The sequence below is a fragment of the Saccopteryx bilineata genome, chromosome 8, assembly GCF_036850765.1.
Source record: "Saccopteryx bilineata isolate mSacBil1 chromosome 8, mSacBil1_pri_phased_curated, whole genome shotgun sequence".
NCBI lineage: Eukaryota > Metazoa > Chordata > Mammalia > Chiroptera > Emballonuridae > Saccopteryx > Saccopteryx bilineata.
Window position 1 is genome coordinate 80,263,643 of NC_089497.1, and position 20,141 is coordinate 80,283,783.

General features: G+C 34.0%; 1 protein-coding gene across 6 annotated transcripts in view; it reads right to left on the bottom strand.

Annotated features, from left to right (window-relative positions):
- NAALADL2 (N-acetylated alpha-linked acidic dipeptidase like 2) overlaps positions 1-20,141 on the bottom strand; it is a 1,182,199-nt gene that overhangs the window by 410,420 nt on the left and 751,638 nt on the right. For all 6 annotated transcript variants that reach the window (XM_066241017.1, XM_066241013.1, XM_066241011.1 and 3 more), the window contains 2 exons: positions 14,975-15,118; positions 671-763 (listed from right to left, as the gene is read on the bottom strand). In XM_066241017.1, the coding sequence (XP_066097114.1) occupies positions 671-763; positions 14,975-15,118 (237 nt within the window). The remainder of the gene's footprint in view (positions 1-670; positions 764-14,974; positions 15,119-20,141) is intronic.

Sequence of the window (20,141 nt, forward strand, 5' to 3'; positions counted from 1 at the left end):
CCTCACAATGTATTTGGAAATGTTGCTATTGACTTTTAATATATGTCAGTGATTTTTACTTTTCTAGCCTTTATAACGTCATCTCAAGATTCAATCGGCATCCTCTAACAAAGTTTAAATTTTTAAAATTTAATTAGGTGATCATTTTTATAAGCACCTTCAAAACCTAAAGCCATGCGAACATTAGGCAGAATATTCAGTGGACAAAGGGTAAAAGACAGGACACAGATTAACACTGACAGCTATATTGGAAGACAAAGAACTTATTTTTAAAAAATAATAGACCATTAAAATAAAAATACTTAATTTTTAAAAAAGTTTTTTTATATGAAAATGCCTTCAATGATATTATAGTGAATAAAAGAAAAAGAAAAAATTGGCTTTTATAGCTTTTCTTCACCAGACACATGCTAGATTAACAAATTTAAACTCTGTTTTCTATGTTTTGATTTCCTCCTTACATTCTATACTATGATTTATTTTTGAAGTGATAAGGTAAGAAAGAGAATAAAGGCCTACTTATTGGTTTCCTATTGACCTCTCTTAGAGTAGTATAAATTTCTGGTTCCATGTAAAGTAGGATATTTAACTATGTTATTAAATTTTTATAGAGCAATTCTTTGTGATATTTTGTTTAAAGTGTAGATTATAAATTCTTTATCATACTTACCTGGAGAAGTCAAGCCTTTTAAATATCCAACAACATTAGTAAGTGTTTTTAATTTTGTGACTGTCTGAATTTGCATGTTGACAATTCTTTTTTCTGAAAAAAAAATTTTAAAGATGCTTGTTTCTGTATATTTCTATCTTTTCTTAAACCATTCAAAATTATTTTACCAATTTCATCAAAAAAATAATTCTGAACAACTAAATTTTTATAGAGAACCAAAGTTACACTTTTATGATGAATATTTATTGAGTACTTTGTGTAGACTCTATTTTTGGTGCTTGCTATGCGATGATGACTAAGATACAATTGCTAGTTTATAGAACTGCAGAGCTATAAATAGGCAATTCTAAACTTCACATTTAGAGATACAATGGGGTTCAACATGAGATCACACAGCAAATGACCTTGGGGAGATATGGGCTACTTATACTATTTTTAACTAAAGAAAAAATATATATTAGATAAAATGATTTCCAAGGAATTTTGAGTTCTTTTCTAACATCAGAAAAAGAAGAACACGTAGGACGATCATTTAAACCTTCCTGTATGATTCATTGCTACATTATCACTTTGAAAACTGTAAAGCATTATCCAAACTAAAAGGATAAAGATTCTTAAAGCTATATATATTTTCAAATATTGGATACTTCATTTCCATCAGTGTTTGTAGGTCTCTCTCCTATATTTTAAATCAGGGGTCCCCAAACTTTTTACACAGAGGGCCAGTTCACTGTCCCTCAGACCATTGGAGGGCCAGACTATAAAAAAACTATGAACAAATCCCTATGCACACTACACATATCTTATTTTAAAGTAAAAAAACAAAATGGGAATGAATACAATATTTAAAATAGAGAACAAGTAAATTTAAATCAACAAACTGACCAGTATTTCAATGGGAACTATGCTCCTCTCAATGACCACCAATGAAAGAGGTGCCCTTCCGGGTGTGCGGCGGGGGGGGGGGGGGGGGGGGGGGGGGGGGGCGGATAAATGGCCTCAGGGGGCTGCATGCGGCCCGCGGGCCGTAGTTTGGGGACCCCTGTTTTAAATCTTCATCAACTGCTCTGCCTCATTGAATATTTCTGTTCATGCTTGATATTCAAAAATTTGGTAACAGTGGAAAGACACCCATGTGGAAGGGTTAAAGGAATCTTTGAAGCCTTGAAGCAGTCTTTGAAGACCTTTGGTGGTAACATGTTGTGTTTAATGGATTCTGTAAATCAGGGAGTTTCTAGAGGAGGTTCAAGGGCAGCTGGGTGGTAGTAGTGGGGCGAGGTGGATGGGAGGCAGTAACAAAGCAGCTAATTCAAAATAGACATGTTGTAGTACTGACAAGCCTTCAAATGCCATTTCTGGTGTTAGATGAAAATTATCATGAGAATAATTTGCTTCTTCCTTGAAAATATGCTACTAACAACTTAAATGGAAAATCAGTACAATGAATCTGTTACAATTATAACTAAAACAAGTATAAAAAGGCCCTGAGAGAATACGAGTGTCTCATATATAGAAAAAGGAAATTTGTTTAGAGCTTGAGGATTGTCTTTTAATTTAGATGATATGCAATTTTCTTTTATTTAAATTAATATAGTTTGCTTTTTAGAGCAGTTTCAGATTTTTAAAAAATTAAGAAAAAGTAGTGTCCAAATATCTTTTCCCCTGCTCCAATCACTAACATTTTATACATCAGTGTGATATATTTGTTGCCATTCATGAGCCAATATTAATACATTATTACTGAATTCCATAGCTTCTATGAGGTTGCATACTTTGTGTTGTACACTGTTACAATTGGTAGCAAATGCACAATGACATGCACCCAACATTACAGAATAGTAATCATATACACCATACAGAATCATTTCATTGCCTAAAACATCTCCTGTACTTTACCTATTTATCTTCCCTTCCCCCCTCCTTCCTGAGCCCCTGGCAACCACAGATCTTTTAAAGGTCTTCATGTTTTTGCCTTTTCAAAAATGTCACATAGTTGGACTCATGTTTGTTTTTAATATTTGTTTAATTCCTTATTCTAAATTTGTTCCAAATAGTCCAGATAAGTGAACATTAGGTAAAAGAGTCCTTACTACATAGATTTTAAAATCTTTCCAGCTTATTTTTGAGTTTGAAATAGATGAAGAATTTTGTTTTTTTTTTAAGATTCAATATTACTATATTTTTCTGTAATTCAGCATGAAAAACAACTTTATAATATATACAAATATTCATATATGATTAATACAAATATGTAATATACTCTTTGAAAAATTTCTTTAAATTAATAGATGCCTTAAAATTTCTAATAGCCATTTTCCACACATACACTAATTTTCATTGTATCTCAATAATTCTTGAACCATCAAGTTAAATATCTTCTATTATTTTTATTTATTGAATGAAGCACACAGAAGAAAAACTGGGACTCAAAGCCAGGTCTTCGTATAAATAACATTTTTATTTGAACAATAAATCATCTCTCATTGTAAGACTCATTTCTTAAAAATTATGAGCTATTCCTCATATATAAAAGAACCAAAAATAATACACTATACAATGATAATCCACATCTAGTTTTTACATGTTACTTTACTATATTTCCTTCATCAATATCCTTTTCCAATGAGCAAATAAATAAGATTTAATAGATTAGTTGTTATTTTGAAGTTAATTATTTGTAGCTTTTGTTATATTGATATAGATAGATTGATGGATTGATAAGCAGATAGGTAGACATAGGCATAGGCACAGAAAAAGACACAAACATTCAATTATTTTAAAGGCTATGCCATTTTATACATATTATGTGGCTTTTTATTACTTTGCATTATATTTTTCATAATTTTTATAAAAGTAAACGGAGAGCTGTAACATTCATTTTAACTCTTCAGAAGTATTTCGTTGTAGAATCAACCACAGTTCATTTTATACTCTGTACTGAGTATTAGTGAGGTCATTTATAAATTTTCAATATTACGTTGTGGCAAAAAACATTTCACATTTCTTGTGCATATGTGTCACATGTTTTTAAATAAATAACTAGAAGTAGAATTTCTGAATTATAGTATTAGTAGCTTTAACTTTAATTAGGTATGTAGAAATTGTTCCACAGACTTTTAAATTTTGACATTTTAATGTGAATAAATATCAGTTTTATTTTGCATTGCCTTGCTTACTAGGGAAGTTCAGCAACTTTTCATAAATATATGAATAATTCTGGTTTCTTATTTATATTCTTTGACTTTTTCTTTGTATATCATTTAGGTATTTCTGTGGGGTTTTTAATTTGAATATTATTCTATATTAATTATATGTATTATAAATATTTTTCAATCTGTGATTTTTATTTTCTTTATATTTATTACATTATAAAATATTAATATGGTCAAGTTTATCCATGCTTATTTTGAATATTTGGGGGGCATTATGCTAGTTTTATTTAGGGTAGTTTTCTTATTCTGAAGAAAGAAAACATTCTTCAAATATTTTAAAGCTGAATTTTTAAATTTGTATATTTAATCCAGCTAGAATCTGTTATGAAGTAGATATTTACCTTACCTCTGCCTTATGGCTAGCCAATTATTCTCAGGTAATTTACTGAGGTATTAAGTAAGCTGCTATTATATGTTTAAATTAACATAATTTTATAATGAATAAAATGGTGGGTCTTCTAATATCATCATCTTCATCATCATCATAATCATCCAATTTTTATTCCATTTGGAAATGTTTATGGACAATTATTTTTATATGAACTTATATATTAATTTATCATATCATGAAAAGACATTTCAGGATTTTATTAGAATTGCGTTAATTTAATGGACCCATTTGTGGAAATTATATTGATTCTTTTTTCCATGAACATGTTATGCCTCTATATTGCAGTTGTTTTTATGTCCTTTAATAAGGCTTTACTTTTTCTCCATAAAAGTTTTACAAAATTGTTATTAAATTTATTTTTACAGTTTCTCTCTTAACAAAATGTTACGTGTATACTTTATTTATTGTGTAAAAATGCGTGTCATTTAATTTTTTATTTTGGCCTTACTATGAGCTTTCTTATTAGTCTCCTAGAGGTTCTAATAGTTCATATATAGGGTTTTATGTTCTTAGTTTCAATGTAAAAAATTACTTTTCAAAAAGAGATAGTTTTATTTATGTCTTTTACATTTTATAGCTTGGACTTACTGTTTTTGACATCTTTTCAAGGAACAGATGCCAGTGCAGTGTGGAATAGGACAGTGAGAGTGGTATTCCTTGCTTTGTGAACTTCACTTTAAAACAATGTTTTTGGCCCTGGCCAGTTCAGTGGTAGGGCATTGGCCCGGCGTGTGGAAGTCCTGAGTTCGATTCCTGGTCCCGGCACACAGGAGAAGCGACCATCTGCTTCTCCACACTTCCCCTTTCTCTCTCTCTCTCTCTTCCCCACCAGCAGCCATGACTTGACTGGCTCCAGTGAGTTGACTTCGGGTGCTGAGGATGGCAACAGCCCTAGATAGGCAGAGCATTGCCAGCTAGTGCGCTTGCCAAGTGGATCCCAGTTGGAGTGCATGCAGGTGTCTGTCTCTGCCGCCCCTAATCTCACTAAATAAAAAAAATACACACACACACACACACACACACACACAGTAAAGCTTCGGTTTTCGTTGACATCGGTTATCGTCAGTTTTGGTTTTAATTTTTTCCGTAAAATATTTTTCTTGATATTTGTAGGTTGCCTCGGATTTCGTTGCTTTGCCCAGGTGACCTTGCTGCTAATTTTGCGAAAACAAAGGAGGACCCATGCATTCTCCTGCTCAGTGGGCATTAAGTTTCTCCTTGGGTGAGCATCACCCCACCCATCTAGCCAAACAATCCCATTGCTTTCCAGTGTTTTTGTGTTTTTTTAATTGATTGAGAATGTTAATACTACAATTACATGTAAGTGATTACTGTGTATACAGTATTTGATGCAATGTGTTTGTTTTGCGTTTTTCAATTTTAAAATGTATGTAAAAAAAGATAAATGCCATGTTAAATGTTTATTTATTCTTTATATTAGTCTTTTATATTCATTTTATTTTAAGTTCTTATTGTTTTTAGTATTAAACACTACATTTATTCTCTATAAAATGTGTTTTAGGTATGTATTTTGGAGTGTCTAGAATTAATTGGATTTACAATGATTCATGTGGAAATAATTGCCTCGGTTTTTGTCTGTTTCCGATTTTGCCAATTGTTTTTGGACGGATGAAAACCAAGGTATCACTGTATATCAATGCCAGAAAAAATAACTTTTACTGTCTTTGTACTTCTTATTAAGAGTAAAAATTGATTAATAGATTTTCCATCTCTCTTTACCAAACCATTCTACAAAACACGCATTACCAAATTAGTCAGAAGACTAATGACCTACAGCACTACTTACGCTGCATATTTTCCACCTGTCCATCTATATCTACTTTCACTCTTCACCCACCCCTGTGCCCCAGCAGACCTGACCTCTGTGGAGCACATCTCCCTGGCATCTTTCCCCTTGGTTTCAGGTTGCACTTGACCAATGGAAGGCATCAGCAAGGAAAGAGCAGGTTGTAACACAAAGATTATTTTTCATCACCCTACCAGTCTGGCAAATTGTTGACAGTGACTGCATTCTTTAAAATTCACAGCTCTTGTTAGATTGTCCTCTCCTACAACTCAAGGATTTGACAGTTCCTATAACTATGTTCTCTTCCTGTCCCTTCACATTTACAGGTAATAACAATTACTAGCCTCATGGTAGTCACCATTCCTTTTCTGTTACCTTTTACCTACCCTGACTTGTGTATAGGTCCTTTACTAAACTCGCTTGAATTGTACATTTTTAGTGTACCATTGATTTCTTAATGGCAACCTAGTTTATTGTTGACCAATTTGGACATATTCACTGAGTCATTAATATGTGTTACCAGGAAATAAATGTTTGGAGAGGAGAAAGTTTCCTTTTCTTGTAATATTATGAGTTTCGATATTTAGACCAACCCTCTAACTGGAAATAATTTAAAAATCAGAATAACATGTAAAACATGTCTTGCTAACAGTATCTAAGAACTAGCAAAAATATAAGAACTTGCTAGGTAAAATTCAGGTTGTGACAGGAACTCAGATAAATGAAGCATAAAGCTGATTTCAACCTGAGAGAATTTACTGAAGCTGGAGAACTTTTAATCTTGATGGCTTCATAAGACGCAAAGGTCAGGAGAAAAAACACTGGCCTGCCCAAGTTAGAAAGAAGAAACTTGTTCTGAAAAGAGATACTTTCTCCATAAAGTAGGAACCCTAAAGTCGGCACTCACCATTCCCTTCCAAGGGAGTACAAAGAAAGTTAGTTGGCACAAAGCAGAGCAGGAACAAGAAATAACTAAGAAGTTATGTGTCTAGAATAACTCTAAAAGAATTACAAAAAAACATTTATACCTTCTAAAATAGTACAAGGAGAAACATAATAATAAAAATCTAAATCTAAAGAGAACAAATAAAACAAAAGGAGAACATACAATGTAGTATAAAAAAAACCCCGAATTTAGATGAAAAAAAAGCATAAATGCAACAGAAATCACATTAAATGTAATAGACCAGTTTCTCCAGTTAAAATATGTTCTGATTGTATAAAATAAAAATTAGTTGTTATTCATAATGTATGTTAAAAGAATAAGATACAGAAAGGTTGATATTAAAAGATATAGCATAAATTATTAACTAAAAAATGCTAGTGTAGCTAATTTTTTAATTTAGAAATTAAATTTAATTGGTGACATTGATCAATAAGAGTACATAGGTATCAGGTAAACATGTCTATAGCATTTAAACTGTTGATTGCGTTGTGAGCCCATCACCCAAGTTAAATCATTTCCCATAACTAGATATTTGTCCCTCTTTTCTCCCCTCCCCTTGGTAATCACTTCTGTTATCTACGTCCATGAGTCTCAGTTTTATATCCCACATATTAGTGTTATTACATAGTTATTAGCTTTTTTCTGACTTACTTATTTCACTCAGTATTTCATTCTCAAGTTTCATCCATCTTGTCATAGATGGCAGTATGTTATTATCTCTTATGACTGAGTATATATGTATATATGTATATATGTACCACATCTCCTTTATCTAGTTTTCTATCAAGGGACACTTGGTTGTTTCCATGTCTTGGCCGCCATGAATAATGCTGCAATGAACATGGGGTCACATGTCTCTTTGCATACCAATATTTTCAAGTGTTTTGGGTAGATACCCAGTAGAGGGATTGCAGAGTCATATGGTAAATCTATTCCTAATTTTTTTAGGAATCACTATACTGTGTTCCATAATGGCTGTACCAATTTACTTTCCCATCAACAGTGAATGAGGGTTCCTTTTTCTCAACAGCCTCTGCAACACTATTTATTATCTGTCTTGTTGATAATAATTGATCTAACAGGAGTGAGGTGGTATCCCACTGTAGCTTTAATTGGCATTTCCTAATAGGTAGTAAAGATGAGCATCTTTTCATATATGTTTGTTTGTGTGTCTTCATGGGAAAAATATCTGTTTGATTCTCACTCCATTTTTTAATTAGATTGTTTTTTGATGTTTTATTAGTTTTTTTATATATTTTGGAATTAGCCCCTTATCGGAGTAACTGTTTGTGAATATCATCGCCCATTTGGTTGGCTGACTTTTTTTGTTGTCAGTTTTTATATTTAATGTGCAGAAGCTTTTTAATTTGATATAATCCCATTCATTTATTTTTGCCTTTACTTCCTTAGCCTTTGGGGTCAAATTGAAAATGTTCTCTACAGCCAAGGTCCATAAGTTTAGTATCTATGATTTCATCTATCTAATTTATTGTTTCATATCTTATATTTAAGTTTTTGATCCATTTTTAGTTAATTTTTGTGCATGGGGGTAAACTGTAGTCTAGTTTTATTCTATTGCATGTGGTTTTCTAATATTCCCAGCACCATTTATTGATTTATGAAGGGGCTTTTTTGTCTCCATTGTGTGTTTTGGCTCTGTGTTAAAGATTATTTTCTATATCTATGTGGTTTTATTTCTGAGCTTTCAATCCTGTTCCATTGGTCTGTATGTCTGTTTTTCTGCCAATACCATGCTGTTTTGATTATTGTGGCTCTGTAGTAATTTGAAACCAGGTAGTGTGATACCTCTGGCTTAATTTTCCTTCCTCAAGATTGCTTTGGCTATTCAGGGGAATATGGTTCCATACAAATTTGGTGATTTTTTTGTTCAATTTTGTTATAAAATGACATTGGAATTTTAATGAAGATTGCATTAAATTTACATATTGCTTTGGTTAATGTGGTCATTTTAACTATATTAATTCTTCTGATCCATGAATATGGAATATTCTCACATTTTATTGTGTATTTTTCAATTTCTTTTAATGATACATTGTTGTTTTCAGTATATAAGACCTTCATATCCTTTGTTAAATTTATTCCTAGGTATTATCGTATATTTTTTGGTGTGTCCTTTTTTATTGTAAAATAAATTGGGGTTTTTTTTCAATTCATTTTCTGAAGTTTCATTATTGGCATATAGGAAAGCAGTAGACTTTGGTATATTGATTCTGTATCCTGAAACTTTACTGTATTTGTTTATTGTTTTAATAGTATTTTAGTGGAGTCTTTGTAGTTTTCTATATAAAGGAATATGTCATCTGCAAAAAATTATACCTTTACTTCTTTTTTCCCAATATGGGTGCCTTTTCTTTCTTTCTTTCTCTTGACTGACTGCTCTGGCTGAGTTTTCTAGTACTATGTTGAGTAAGAGTGTAAATAGTGGACAATCTCATCTTATTCCTGAGTTTCGAGGAAAACCTTTCAGTTTTTTACTATTTGTGTAATATTGGCTGATGGTCTGCCATATATGGCCTTTATTATTTTAAGATACTTTTCTTTTATAATCATTTCAGTGAGTGTTTTAAACATAAACGGATGTTGTATCTTACTGAATGCATTTTATCCATCTATTGAAAGGATCATATGATTTTTTTCCTTTGTTTTGTTGATGTGGTGTATTACAAGTAGCTAAATTAATATCAAATCAAATTTAAGAAAAGCCTTATATTTGACTAACCTGGAATATATGATATATTTAAATTTAAAAACACCTAAGAAATGAACCTTAAATATATAAATCAAATATTGACAGAACTATAGGGTCAAATAGACAAATCTATACTCATAGTAAGAGATTTTAAAACTAATAATATAATATAAAATATTTAAATTACTTAGCCCTGGCCAGTTGGCTCAGCAGTAGAGCATTGGCCCAGTGTGTGGATTTCGGTTTGATTCCCGGCCAGGGCACACAGGAGAAGAACCCATTTGCTTCTCCACCCTCGCCCCTCTCGCTTCTCTCTCTTTCTGTCTCTTTCTCTTCTCCTCCACTCCTGCAGCCATGGCTCGACTGGAGTGAGTTGGCCCCAGGCCCTGAGGATGGCTCCATGACTTCCCTGTCAGGTGCTAAAATATGGCTCCATTTACAATGGAGCAAGGGTCCCAGATGGGCAGAGCATTGCCCCCCTATGGGCTTGTCAGGTGGATCCTAGTCGGGGACATACAGGAGTCTGTCTCTGCTTCCCCTCCTCTCACTAAAAATAAGAAAAAAAATATTTGAATGCCCTGATTAGGAATTTAGTCTAAATGAACATATATATATAGAATTCTATACCTGACAACCATAGAATACAATACATATTTTTTCTCTGGAACCAAAAAGAAGACCTCAAAGAATAGAAATCATATAAAAACAAAGTGAAACAATATGTTCTAAAGAAAACCCAAGTAGCTTATAATCTACCTCAGAATCATACTGTGATGCCAAGTAGCATGTAAGTGCCCAAACATGGCAGAGTCAGGAGAGGCTACTTCCAACTGAAGTAGAATCCTGAAGGGCTTTTTATGGAGAAGATGGCATTGGCACTGAGCTTTATGGAATAGTTGGATTTTAAACATAGAAACACAAATATGCAAGACATATGTGGTAACACTGAGTAGAACAATAATGAGAAAAACTTGATTATTGAAGAAAATACCAGGATACAGAATTAGAAAGTCTTTGAAGAGTCTTGGGCAGTTTCTAAGTTAATAAAAAACAATGTTAGTACATTGTGAAGAAAAAGTATCATCGAAATATAAAGATAGGGCTATGCTCTAAGGGATTTATCACATATGTACTGTGGCTCCTCGCCTTACCAGCTTAAGCATGGGGTTGCTGGCTTGAGCATGAGATCATAGATATGACCCCATGGTTACTACCTTGAGCTCAAAGGTTGCTAGCTTGAAGCCCAAAGTCGTTGGCTTGATCCCAAAGTCTCTGATTTGAGCAACAGATCCCTCACTCTGCCGGAGCCCCCAGTCAAGGCACATATGAGAAAGCAATCAATGAACAACTAAGGAGCCACAATAAAAGATTGATGCTTCTCATCTTTTCCCCTTCCTATCTGTCTCTCTCTTTGACTCTCTATCTCTGTCAAAAAAAATGTGGCACCATATCTACATGTATGCTATATAAAACTTATCTAAAAAATTTTTATACTCTGTTTTTCTAGGTATTTTCTTCCATGTTGATGGCTGTAATTTAATAAAGCCTACCCTTGTCTAAAACAATTTTAGAATTATTTTAAAATTATTATTATTCCATCTTATGAGGTATCCTCATTTGGACCGAATAGGTTGATTGGTTTTATATGTAACAAAAAAAAGTTATGCTGGATTCAACTGTATTTATATTTCTTGTTAATGGATATTTCCTGAAAAGGTAAAATAAACTACTTGCTGATAAATATTAATATAACAACAACTTGTAGATAATATATTCAATATATCATTTTAAAATTCTGTTCAATAAATGATAATGTGGACTTTCAAGTAGCTGTCAAAAAATTAAAAATATAAATCTTTGAAATATGTAAATATTATAAACATCAGTAGATATTCTAATTAAAATAGTCTTTTATTAAAGAATATATAAAATTTTGAATAGAAAATAGTAACTATAGGTATGTATGTATATACATTATATGTATATACATATGAGGATATATGACTCAAATTTACTTACATAAAACTTATATCATCATTGACGACATTGTCTTATGCAACTTAGAAACAGTTATTTTTCTATTCATCAAAAGTGATTCATAAAACATTAAATTGTTTTAATGCATTTATATTTCCACCTTAAATTACACTAATAGATTTCTATACTTCTCCTCTCTGTTTTTAAATATACTCATGGTTTTTAACCAGAAGCTCAGACTGATATCTGATCATTTAAATTTCCATGTTTTAGTTGATTCTGAAGGACAAAGATTGACCACCATAAGACCAATAAATAAGACCTACAAAATGTACAACTATGAAAAATGATATAGAGTAAAACTTTAGTTATCTAGTCAGTGCAAAACAATCTGCAAATATATATATATATATATATATATATATATATATATATTTCTATGCCTCATATAATTTTCAGTTATCTCAGTGCATTTTATAAAAATGCCACACTCTCTACTTCACTTTGCTGAGCCTATTTCATGGGTATAGATAATTCTTTTATTTGAGGTTTTATGGTCTGTGTTAATTAAGTAACTTTTGGTTGCATAAATGGAAAATCTAATATAATTTGACTGAAAAGGGGGGAGGTTTGTATTGGCTCATATAAATGGCCAGTTTAGGTTTGGCTTCAGACAAAGTTTTATAACTAAAATGATGTGGAGAAGATTCTCTCTTTCTTTCTTCTGTTAATCTCCTTCTTTCCCTCCTCCTTCCCTCTCTTGCTCACTCTCTGTTTCTCTTTCTTATTTGCCCTTCCTATTATTTACTTGTACCTTTCTTGATTCCATTCTTAGGTAAGGCTATGCTCTCAAGGTCCCAAAAAAATCTACCAAAAGATCTCAAGGCTGCATGCTTTCTTGTTCAGATCTAGTGTTAGAAGTAAGTCATTGCTCAAAATCTAAAAACGGAGTCTAGGCCTTGTATGGCTAGACTTAGATATAAACCAATAACTATAATATGCTTGATGTAGTATGCCCAGAAACTTGAGAAACTTGAACTAATCAGGATGTGTTTCTATAGCTTAAGATGATGTCAAACCTACTCATACTATATTGCTGAAAAATGTTGGGATTAGTTCAAAATGGGAAAGGGGCAGATGAATGCTAAGAAAGCAAATGCCCAGACTTTAGAGAATTCTAATTCAGTGTTTATATGGGATTAAATAGGTAAAATAAACAATTAGTTAATTTGCACACATATCTAATGCACTTTTGTCTAAACTTTTGAATGAAGATTTTCCTACACTAATGCTCATGACTATACTTAGAACATTTAACAATAAGGTATAATGATAATATACTTTAAACTATTCTTTAATTGATAAACTATATGCATTGATCTCATTGTTCAAAAATAAAGTATCTCATTCTGTATCTTTTTCATGTTCTACTTTGACATATATCATAGTGAGCAATTAGTGTGTTTATGAAAAAATTTAAAAGTTGATTACCTTGGCTGTATCATTAGTATTATTGTCCAAAATATTGAGGTAAAAAGCCATTATACTGTATTTAAGACTAATTTAAATTTAACAACTCACTAAGACTGCTCAATCAGTATTTGAAAAATATAATGTAATACTTTGTATTACAAATGATGAAAGAAGTACCCATTATAACATGAAATATCATTTCAATTTAAATAAATCCCTGCCTGAAGTTTTCTAAAACCAATGGCAATTAATATATCCATGAGAAAAAGTTGATATATCCTAATTCGTTGGAAAGCAGGCTGACCTGTTGCTTCTTTAACACTAGAGGTATAAACAGGTTTCACTATATATCTCAATAATTCTTCTAAGTTTCACATATTTTGTTAAATAATTATAGAGATATAGCAGAAGAGTGCTATTTCACTCAGCTATGTTGTTGTTATGTAGACATTTATCACATGTGGAGGACATTGATATAGTTATTTGATAAGGAATACAGTTGTTAACATAACACTTTACCGTATACAAAAGTACTGAGATGTATAGAATTATTTAATTCTCAGAACAACTTGAGGTGCTGGAACGTAGATATCCTTTTGTAGATGGAAACACAGAGACTCCCAGCAGGGAGATGGCATATGGTGCTAGCATGGGGGCTATCAGTTCATTGAAGACAGGATACTGGGAGGAACATGGAAGGGATCTGAATATTTACTGAATCAATTAATTAAATGTGGGCTTAAAACTAGACTTTTGGAAGTCCAGTGCTTTCCTTACAACTAACCTATTATTACAATGTCAATTATATATTTTAATAAATAGAGCCCATGATCAATTTGTGGACTCAGAATAGTAAAAAACAAAACAAAAATAAAAACTTTTTAAGGGCTTCTTCACTTTGAGGACATAGACATATCATCTTTATCTATAATTCCCACTTTGCTCAATCAATAACCAGTTTAGGAAGCTCTCATTCTATAGGACTTTGAAAAGCTATGTCTCTACCAGAGGGTAAGCCTAGGCTCCTTCAAAACAATATTTTAATGCTTTTGTTGTCAAGAGAAAAACATGAGCTAACACAAGGGTAGTTAAGCCTCCAGGTCAGGACATAAAAACAGAGCCACTCAAGTTGAACTTCACAGAGACTAGACTCACATTTAACAATATGTAAAGAGAATCTCTTCTTTAGAACTCTAATGCTGAGGCCGGGGGCAGAAGTAGGAGGCAGCCATGGCTTTCCCCCACCACAGGTGGCTCACCGAGTTTGGTTTGATTCTATGTGCTCCAAACAGGCCTGACAAACTGCACGGCAGCACAAGAAGCATCTCTCGGGCAACGATGCGTCAAGACAGAGGGATTGTTTTTAGTCAATAGCAGGAATTAGACTTTAATGCTTTCTACCAAAGGACTTCATACCCCAGATAGCTGACTGCTATCCACTGAATCTTGGCAGGCAGCTGGGCTGCTGAAGCTGAAACTGGGGAGCTCTGTTAAGCAGATTTTCATGAAAGTACAAAATGCTTTATTTGTAAAGCTGCTTTTCTTTGTTGCCATTGAAAATGTATCTCTTCTTTTTTTTCAGTCTCTCAGTTTGAGCAACTCTCAGTCTTCATCAAAATTACCTTGTGAAAATGTCCCTTAATATGCCAGAGAAGATAAATGCTCACCTCATAAAAAATAAATGGTGTTTTAAAAGCACAATTCTAAACACATCAATTTAAAAGATTAAAAATGATCATGGTTCTTACAAAAACTACAAGACACACAGAAAGATATTAAATGTGTTACCGTGATGTGGAAGTTCTAGAGGGCTACAGACACTGTTTTTGGTTCCACCTTCCAAAGGAGAGATCAGTTTTGCAACGAGTGCCGCTGAGATGGGCTGTACTAGCAGGGAGGTCAGGTTTGGTCGGTTCTGCCTAAAGCTTCCAGCTGTATTCAAAAGAGAAAGAGACAGAATCCTTTGTCAAAAGAAATTGAAAACACTTGAAGAAAAGTTTTTTGTAATAAGTATTCAAATGATGAGTGGTTAAGTTTATTTTGCTCATTTGTTTACTTCTTAGTTATACTCTGTCTAGATATTAAAAATGAGTTGATGTACTCAATAAAAATTCAGTCTAAATACTATTATTATGTATCTTAGTTAATGATAGCAGATTGTACACACACACTTACTTCCATTGTCCACTCAAATGAATAAAGGAATGAAAAAAGCATAAATCCACAGGGCCAAGAGAATAAAAGAGAGAACAATAAGAATCTATAAGCTGTAAAGCAGATGAAAGACTGTCAATTGATATAACAACCAAGGAGACCAGAACCTAAGCCAACAGGAGTCAGGAAGCTGAAAAGCAATGCAGTTTGTAGTACAGAACCCAAAATGCTGTAGGGATTGACAACACCAGCTACTTATTAAAGGAGGGGCTCGAACCAGGAGGACTTCATGATACTCTGACTGTGAAGGGAAAGACTCTTCTTCTGTACCCTTTACTCATCCTTTCAATGTGACAACATCTATTCCTTCCTCTACTTCAAAACTAAAAGTAGGATGATGAGCAGATACGAAAGAGCGTGCATAGTGAGTTTCATACTTAAAATGGGATGGTGTTATGATTGCGAGGTCTCTTCAGATGTTTTACTCTCTTGGAGTCCAGAATCCTTCTTTCCAGTTAAAACAACAACAACAACAACAAATTTGCTTTTAGTAAGTATGACTAGTTCAATGGAGAATATATAAACATACTTAAAACCTGGAAGTCTAGCCTGACCAGGTGGTGGCAGCACAGTAGATGGAGCACTGGGACACGGAGGACCCAGGTTCGAAACCCCGAGGGCACCGCTTGAGCGCTGGCTCATCTGGTTTGAGCAAGGTTCATCAGCTTAAGCCCAAGGTCGCTGGCTTGAGCGCTGGCTCATCTGGTTTGAACAAGGTTCATCAGCTTAAGCCCAAGGTCGCTGGCTTGAGTGCTGGCTCATCTGGTTTGAACAAGGTTCATCAGCTTAAGCCCAAGGTCGCTGGCTTGAGCGCTGGCTCATCTGGTTTGAACAAGGTTCATCAGCTTAAGCCCAAGGTCGCTGGCTTGAGCGCTGGCTCATCTGGTTTGAACAAGGTTCATCAGCTTAAGCCCAAGGTCGCTGGCTTGAGCGCTGGCTCATCTGGTTTGAACAAGGTTCATCAGCTTAAGCCCAAGGTCACTGGCTTGAGCGCTGGCTCATCTGGTTTGAACAAGGTTCATCAGCTTAAGCCCAAGGTCGCTGGCTTGAGGAGGGGGTCACTGGTCTGCTGTAGGCCCCCCACCAATTCACATATGAGAAAGCAATCAATAAACAACTAAGGTGCTGCAGTGAAGAATTGATGCTTCTCATCTCTCTCCCTTCTTGCCTGTCTGTCCCTATCTGTCCCTCTCTCTGTCTCTCTATGTCTCTGTCCCTTCAAAAAATTTGGAAGTCTACCAATAAAATAACTCATCCAAGACGCCCTATGTTAAACCCATCAGTCAGTAAATTACATCCATACATAGAATTTCAAATCAATCTAATTAATTTTGTCACTCTTAAGTGGACACTCTCATCCAAGAACAATGTCAAAATGAAATAGGGGCAGCAGACCTGGTGAGGATAGGAGTAGCAGGTCAGGTGCTTGAGATAGAATTCTCCAGGGAGACAAAAATAATAAAAATACTGGAGATATGTTAATGTATTGTGAGAATATTTACAATAAGATCATAGAGTTAGCATCTGAAGAATTTCTAGATATTATTCAAAGTAAAATATGAAATCTATAAAATGAGACAGAAATTAGCTTCAACAGGAGTAAAACTTTTCAAGAAAGAAATGTAATCATCATGGGATCCAAATAATACATAGTCATAATAATATAAACCATGGCACTTTAACACAGAATTGATAATATTATGTACAAAAACAATGAAAGAGGAAGAGTCCCGGGTGAAGGTACATGGAACCTAGTGAGAGAAAATGAAGTCCTGTCCCCCACGGGCCAGTCAGTGTCATGGGTAAAACAGAAATGTGCATTTAACTCTTTAAAATGCTCTTGAGACACAAGGAGGTAAATATAAAAAAAATAGTTAATAACTAAAAATGTTGAAAGTATTCCTTTTTGGGAGATAGAGAGGAGCAAGCATGAAAAGAAGTATGGGAGAAGGCGACGTATCTTTATCAATAAAGCTTTGTAGGAATATTTAACTAAGTTTGAGAAAATAAAAATGAAATATAAATAAAAGGGTAAACAGCTATGATAACACAAGTAACAGCAAAATACACAAGTATTCAGTGTAAAGAGAATGGAGAAAGTAAACTAGACTGTGCTTAAGGAAAGAACTGAAAGATACCTTATCCTGTTTATATATTTTTCTTGACACAGAAAAGGAAAAACAAAACAGAATTACTTGATCAGACAGCCAATAATGTTTGCGAACACAGAGCTATATTTTTCCAAACTTTTACAGGGAAAATAATTGCCAAAAGTTTTCTCAGAATTTAATTTGATAGGACCACAGGGGGTGCAGAACTCAATGATACTGGTATCCAGGCTCCAGGAGGCAGATTATAAATGAGAAAATATGTTACATAGGTTTTTCCTTAATTTATCGACTGAAAAACCACAAGGCTAAAAAATGATATTTAGCTTAGGCCTGTGGCAACCATAGAAGCCACGGCTTTGAAGAGAAAAAGAAATGAAGATTCAAGCTTAGAAGTGGTTTTGTTACATAAGCACTCTGCGGCTCTCATAACTTAGTCACCCCTTTCATGTGGATGCACAGCAGTGCTTTTTCACCACGGTGCAGCTCATTGCTTCCTAACCGTTTTCTTGTCCTAGTACTGACACTGCCTGTATCATTTGCAGGTACAAGAGCAAAATGACAATTGGGACTGCTTGTTCAAAAAGCATGAAGAATCTCAATATGGCAATAGCAGAGCATTGAATTAGGTGTGGATCCTTCTACGTAGGCGTCCTGGAGGGTATACAGGTTGCATGCCCATAAGTCAGGTCCTGGTTCACGAAGAAGATGCTAATAGCAATACAGCTCGCTGTGGTAAACCAAAGGGGACTTTCAGACCACAAGAAAATTGCTCTCAGCCACAAGTGATCAGCCCTGAGTCCGCTGCTCCAGGCTGCACCTGGAGACATAGAAATAAATATCGCAAGGCATAACTGGTGTGCACACCAGCGGGAATGCCCTGGTGCCTGGTGTAGCCCCCTCCTCTCCTCCTCCCAGCACGTACCTTCTCCCTCAGCCATCACCTCTGCAACGTTTAGTGTACATGAGGCAATGAAATACCTTACTCTCTCCTTATTCACTGCTTTACTTTTTGGAGGTTTCAGTTACCCACAGTCAACTGGAGGTCTGAATATATTAATTTCAAAATTCCAGAAATAAAAAATTAAGTTTTAAATTGTGTGCTGTTCCGAGTAGCATGATGAAATCTCTCACCATACTGCTCCATCCTGCCCGGGATGTGAATCACCCCTTTGTCCAGCATCTATATGCTGCGTGAGTTACCTGCCTGATAGTCACTTAGTAGCTGTCTTGGTTATCCGATCAATTATGAGAGAGAGAGAGAGAGAGAGAGAGAGAGAGAGCACATTCACTTAATTGTTCTTAAGTATATTATTATAATGATTCATTATATTATTGTTATTATTAATCTCTTACTGTTCCTAACTTATAAATTAAACTTTATGATAGTTATGTGTGTATAGGAATAAAATGAATAGTATATACAGTATAAGATTTGGTGGTATTTTCAGTTTTAGGCATCCACTGGGGATTCTTGAAATATATCCACCATGGATAGGGGGCTATTATGGTGTTTATGAGAAAGTGAAATCTGTAATTTTGAACTTTTCATGGATGTTAGGTGCTGACACATTACCAACACAAAATAAAACTTCATAAAATGTTTCATAATTTCACCTCTCTCCAGTTCAAATATTGAACTCTTTGGCTTGCCATTCAAGGCCCTGCACAATCTCAGAATTATATTTCCAACATTATTTCCCATCGTTCCTCTCTATACATCTTATCCTAAAACTTTAGCTGCCCCTTACATAGTCTGTGATTTCCATCCTCCACGTTCTTGCTTAAGCCGTTCCTCAGGTATCATACATGTTTGACCCTGACTTACAATTCATTTACCATAAGCTTTCTCTGACACTCTGCTCATGTCATATATCTGTACCTTTTTTCTAGCGCTCAGCATTTCTAGTTAACATTGTGTGAAAATATTTTGTTTTTCCCTCTAAACTCTAAATTCCTTAAAGGCAAAGACCAAGTCTTCTACCTCACTGCGTGTTACTCAAAGCATAGCAGATTGCCAGGAACATAACAGGAGCTAACTAGTTAATGGAAAAACAAAAGATAGAATCAAGAATTCTTTGAAAAATAGTTTTAGTGACTCTACTTGAATGGTTTTCTGAATATTTAGGAAAGGAAGCAGAGATAATAACTAACAGATAAACTACAATTCTACGAATCCCACACTTGCTAAATGTTTATGCTTTCTCCCCAGTGAGGTGCACTGCCCTGGCTGACAAACACCACAGGCTTTCAAAACCCACTGTCCCTGTCAACTCACCAATTGACATTGTTCTAAAGTTACCTTTTGTGGGTTAAAAAAAATTATTTCTCTAAATAAAATCGCCTCTGAGATATATTGATTTGTTAATAAAAAATCAATAACTCCATTCCTTTTACCTCTAAAATGCTATATTAAATATATAAAAAATGCATTTAAAAGGTAAATATGAATGAACCTTAGACCATAATTGAACATACACAAATCTTTGATTTGTTGTTCTGCATAACTTACAGACTTGCACTAGTTTTGAAATATCTGAAGTAAGTGGTTCATTAATTTTTCACCTTCTGTTTAATGGAACTTTGACAAACAGTTCACTTTTGGCAGCAGATACTAAAAGCAGGACACTAAG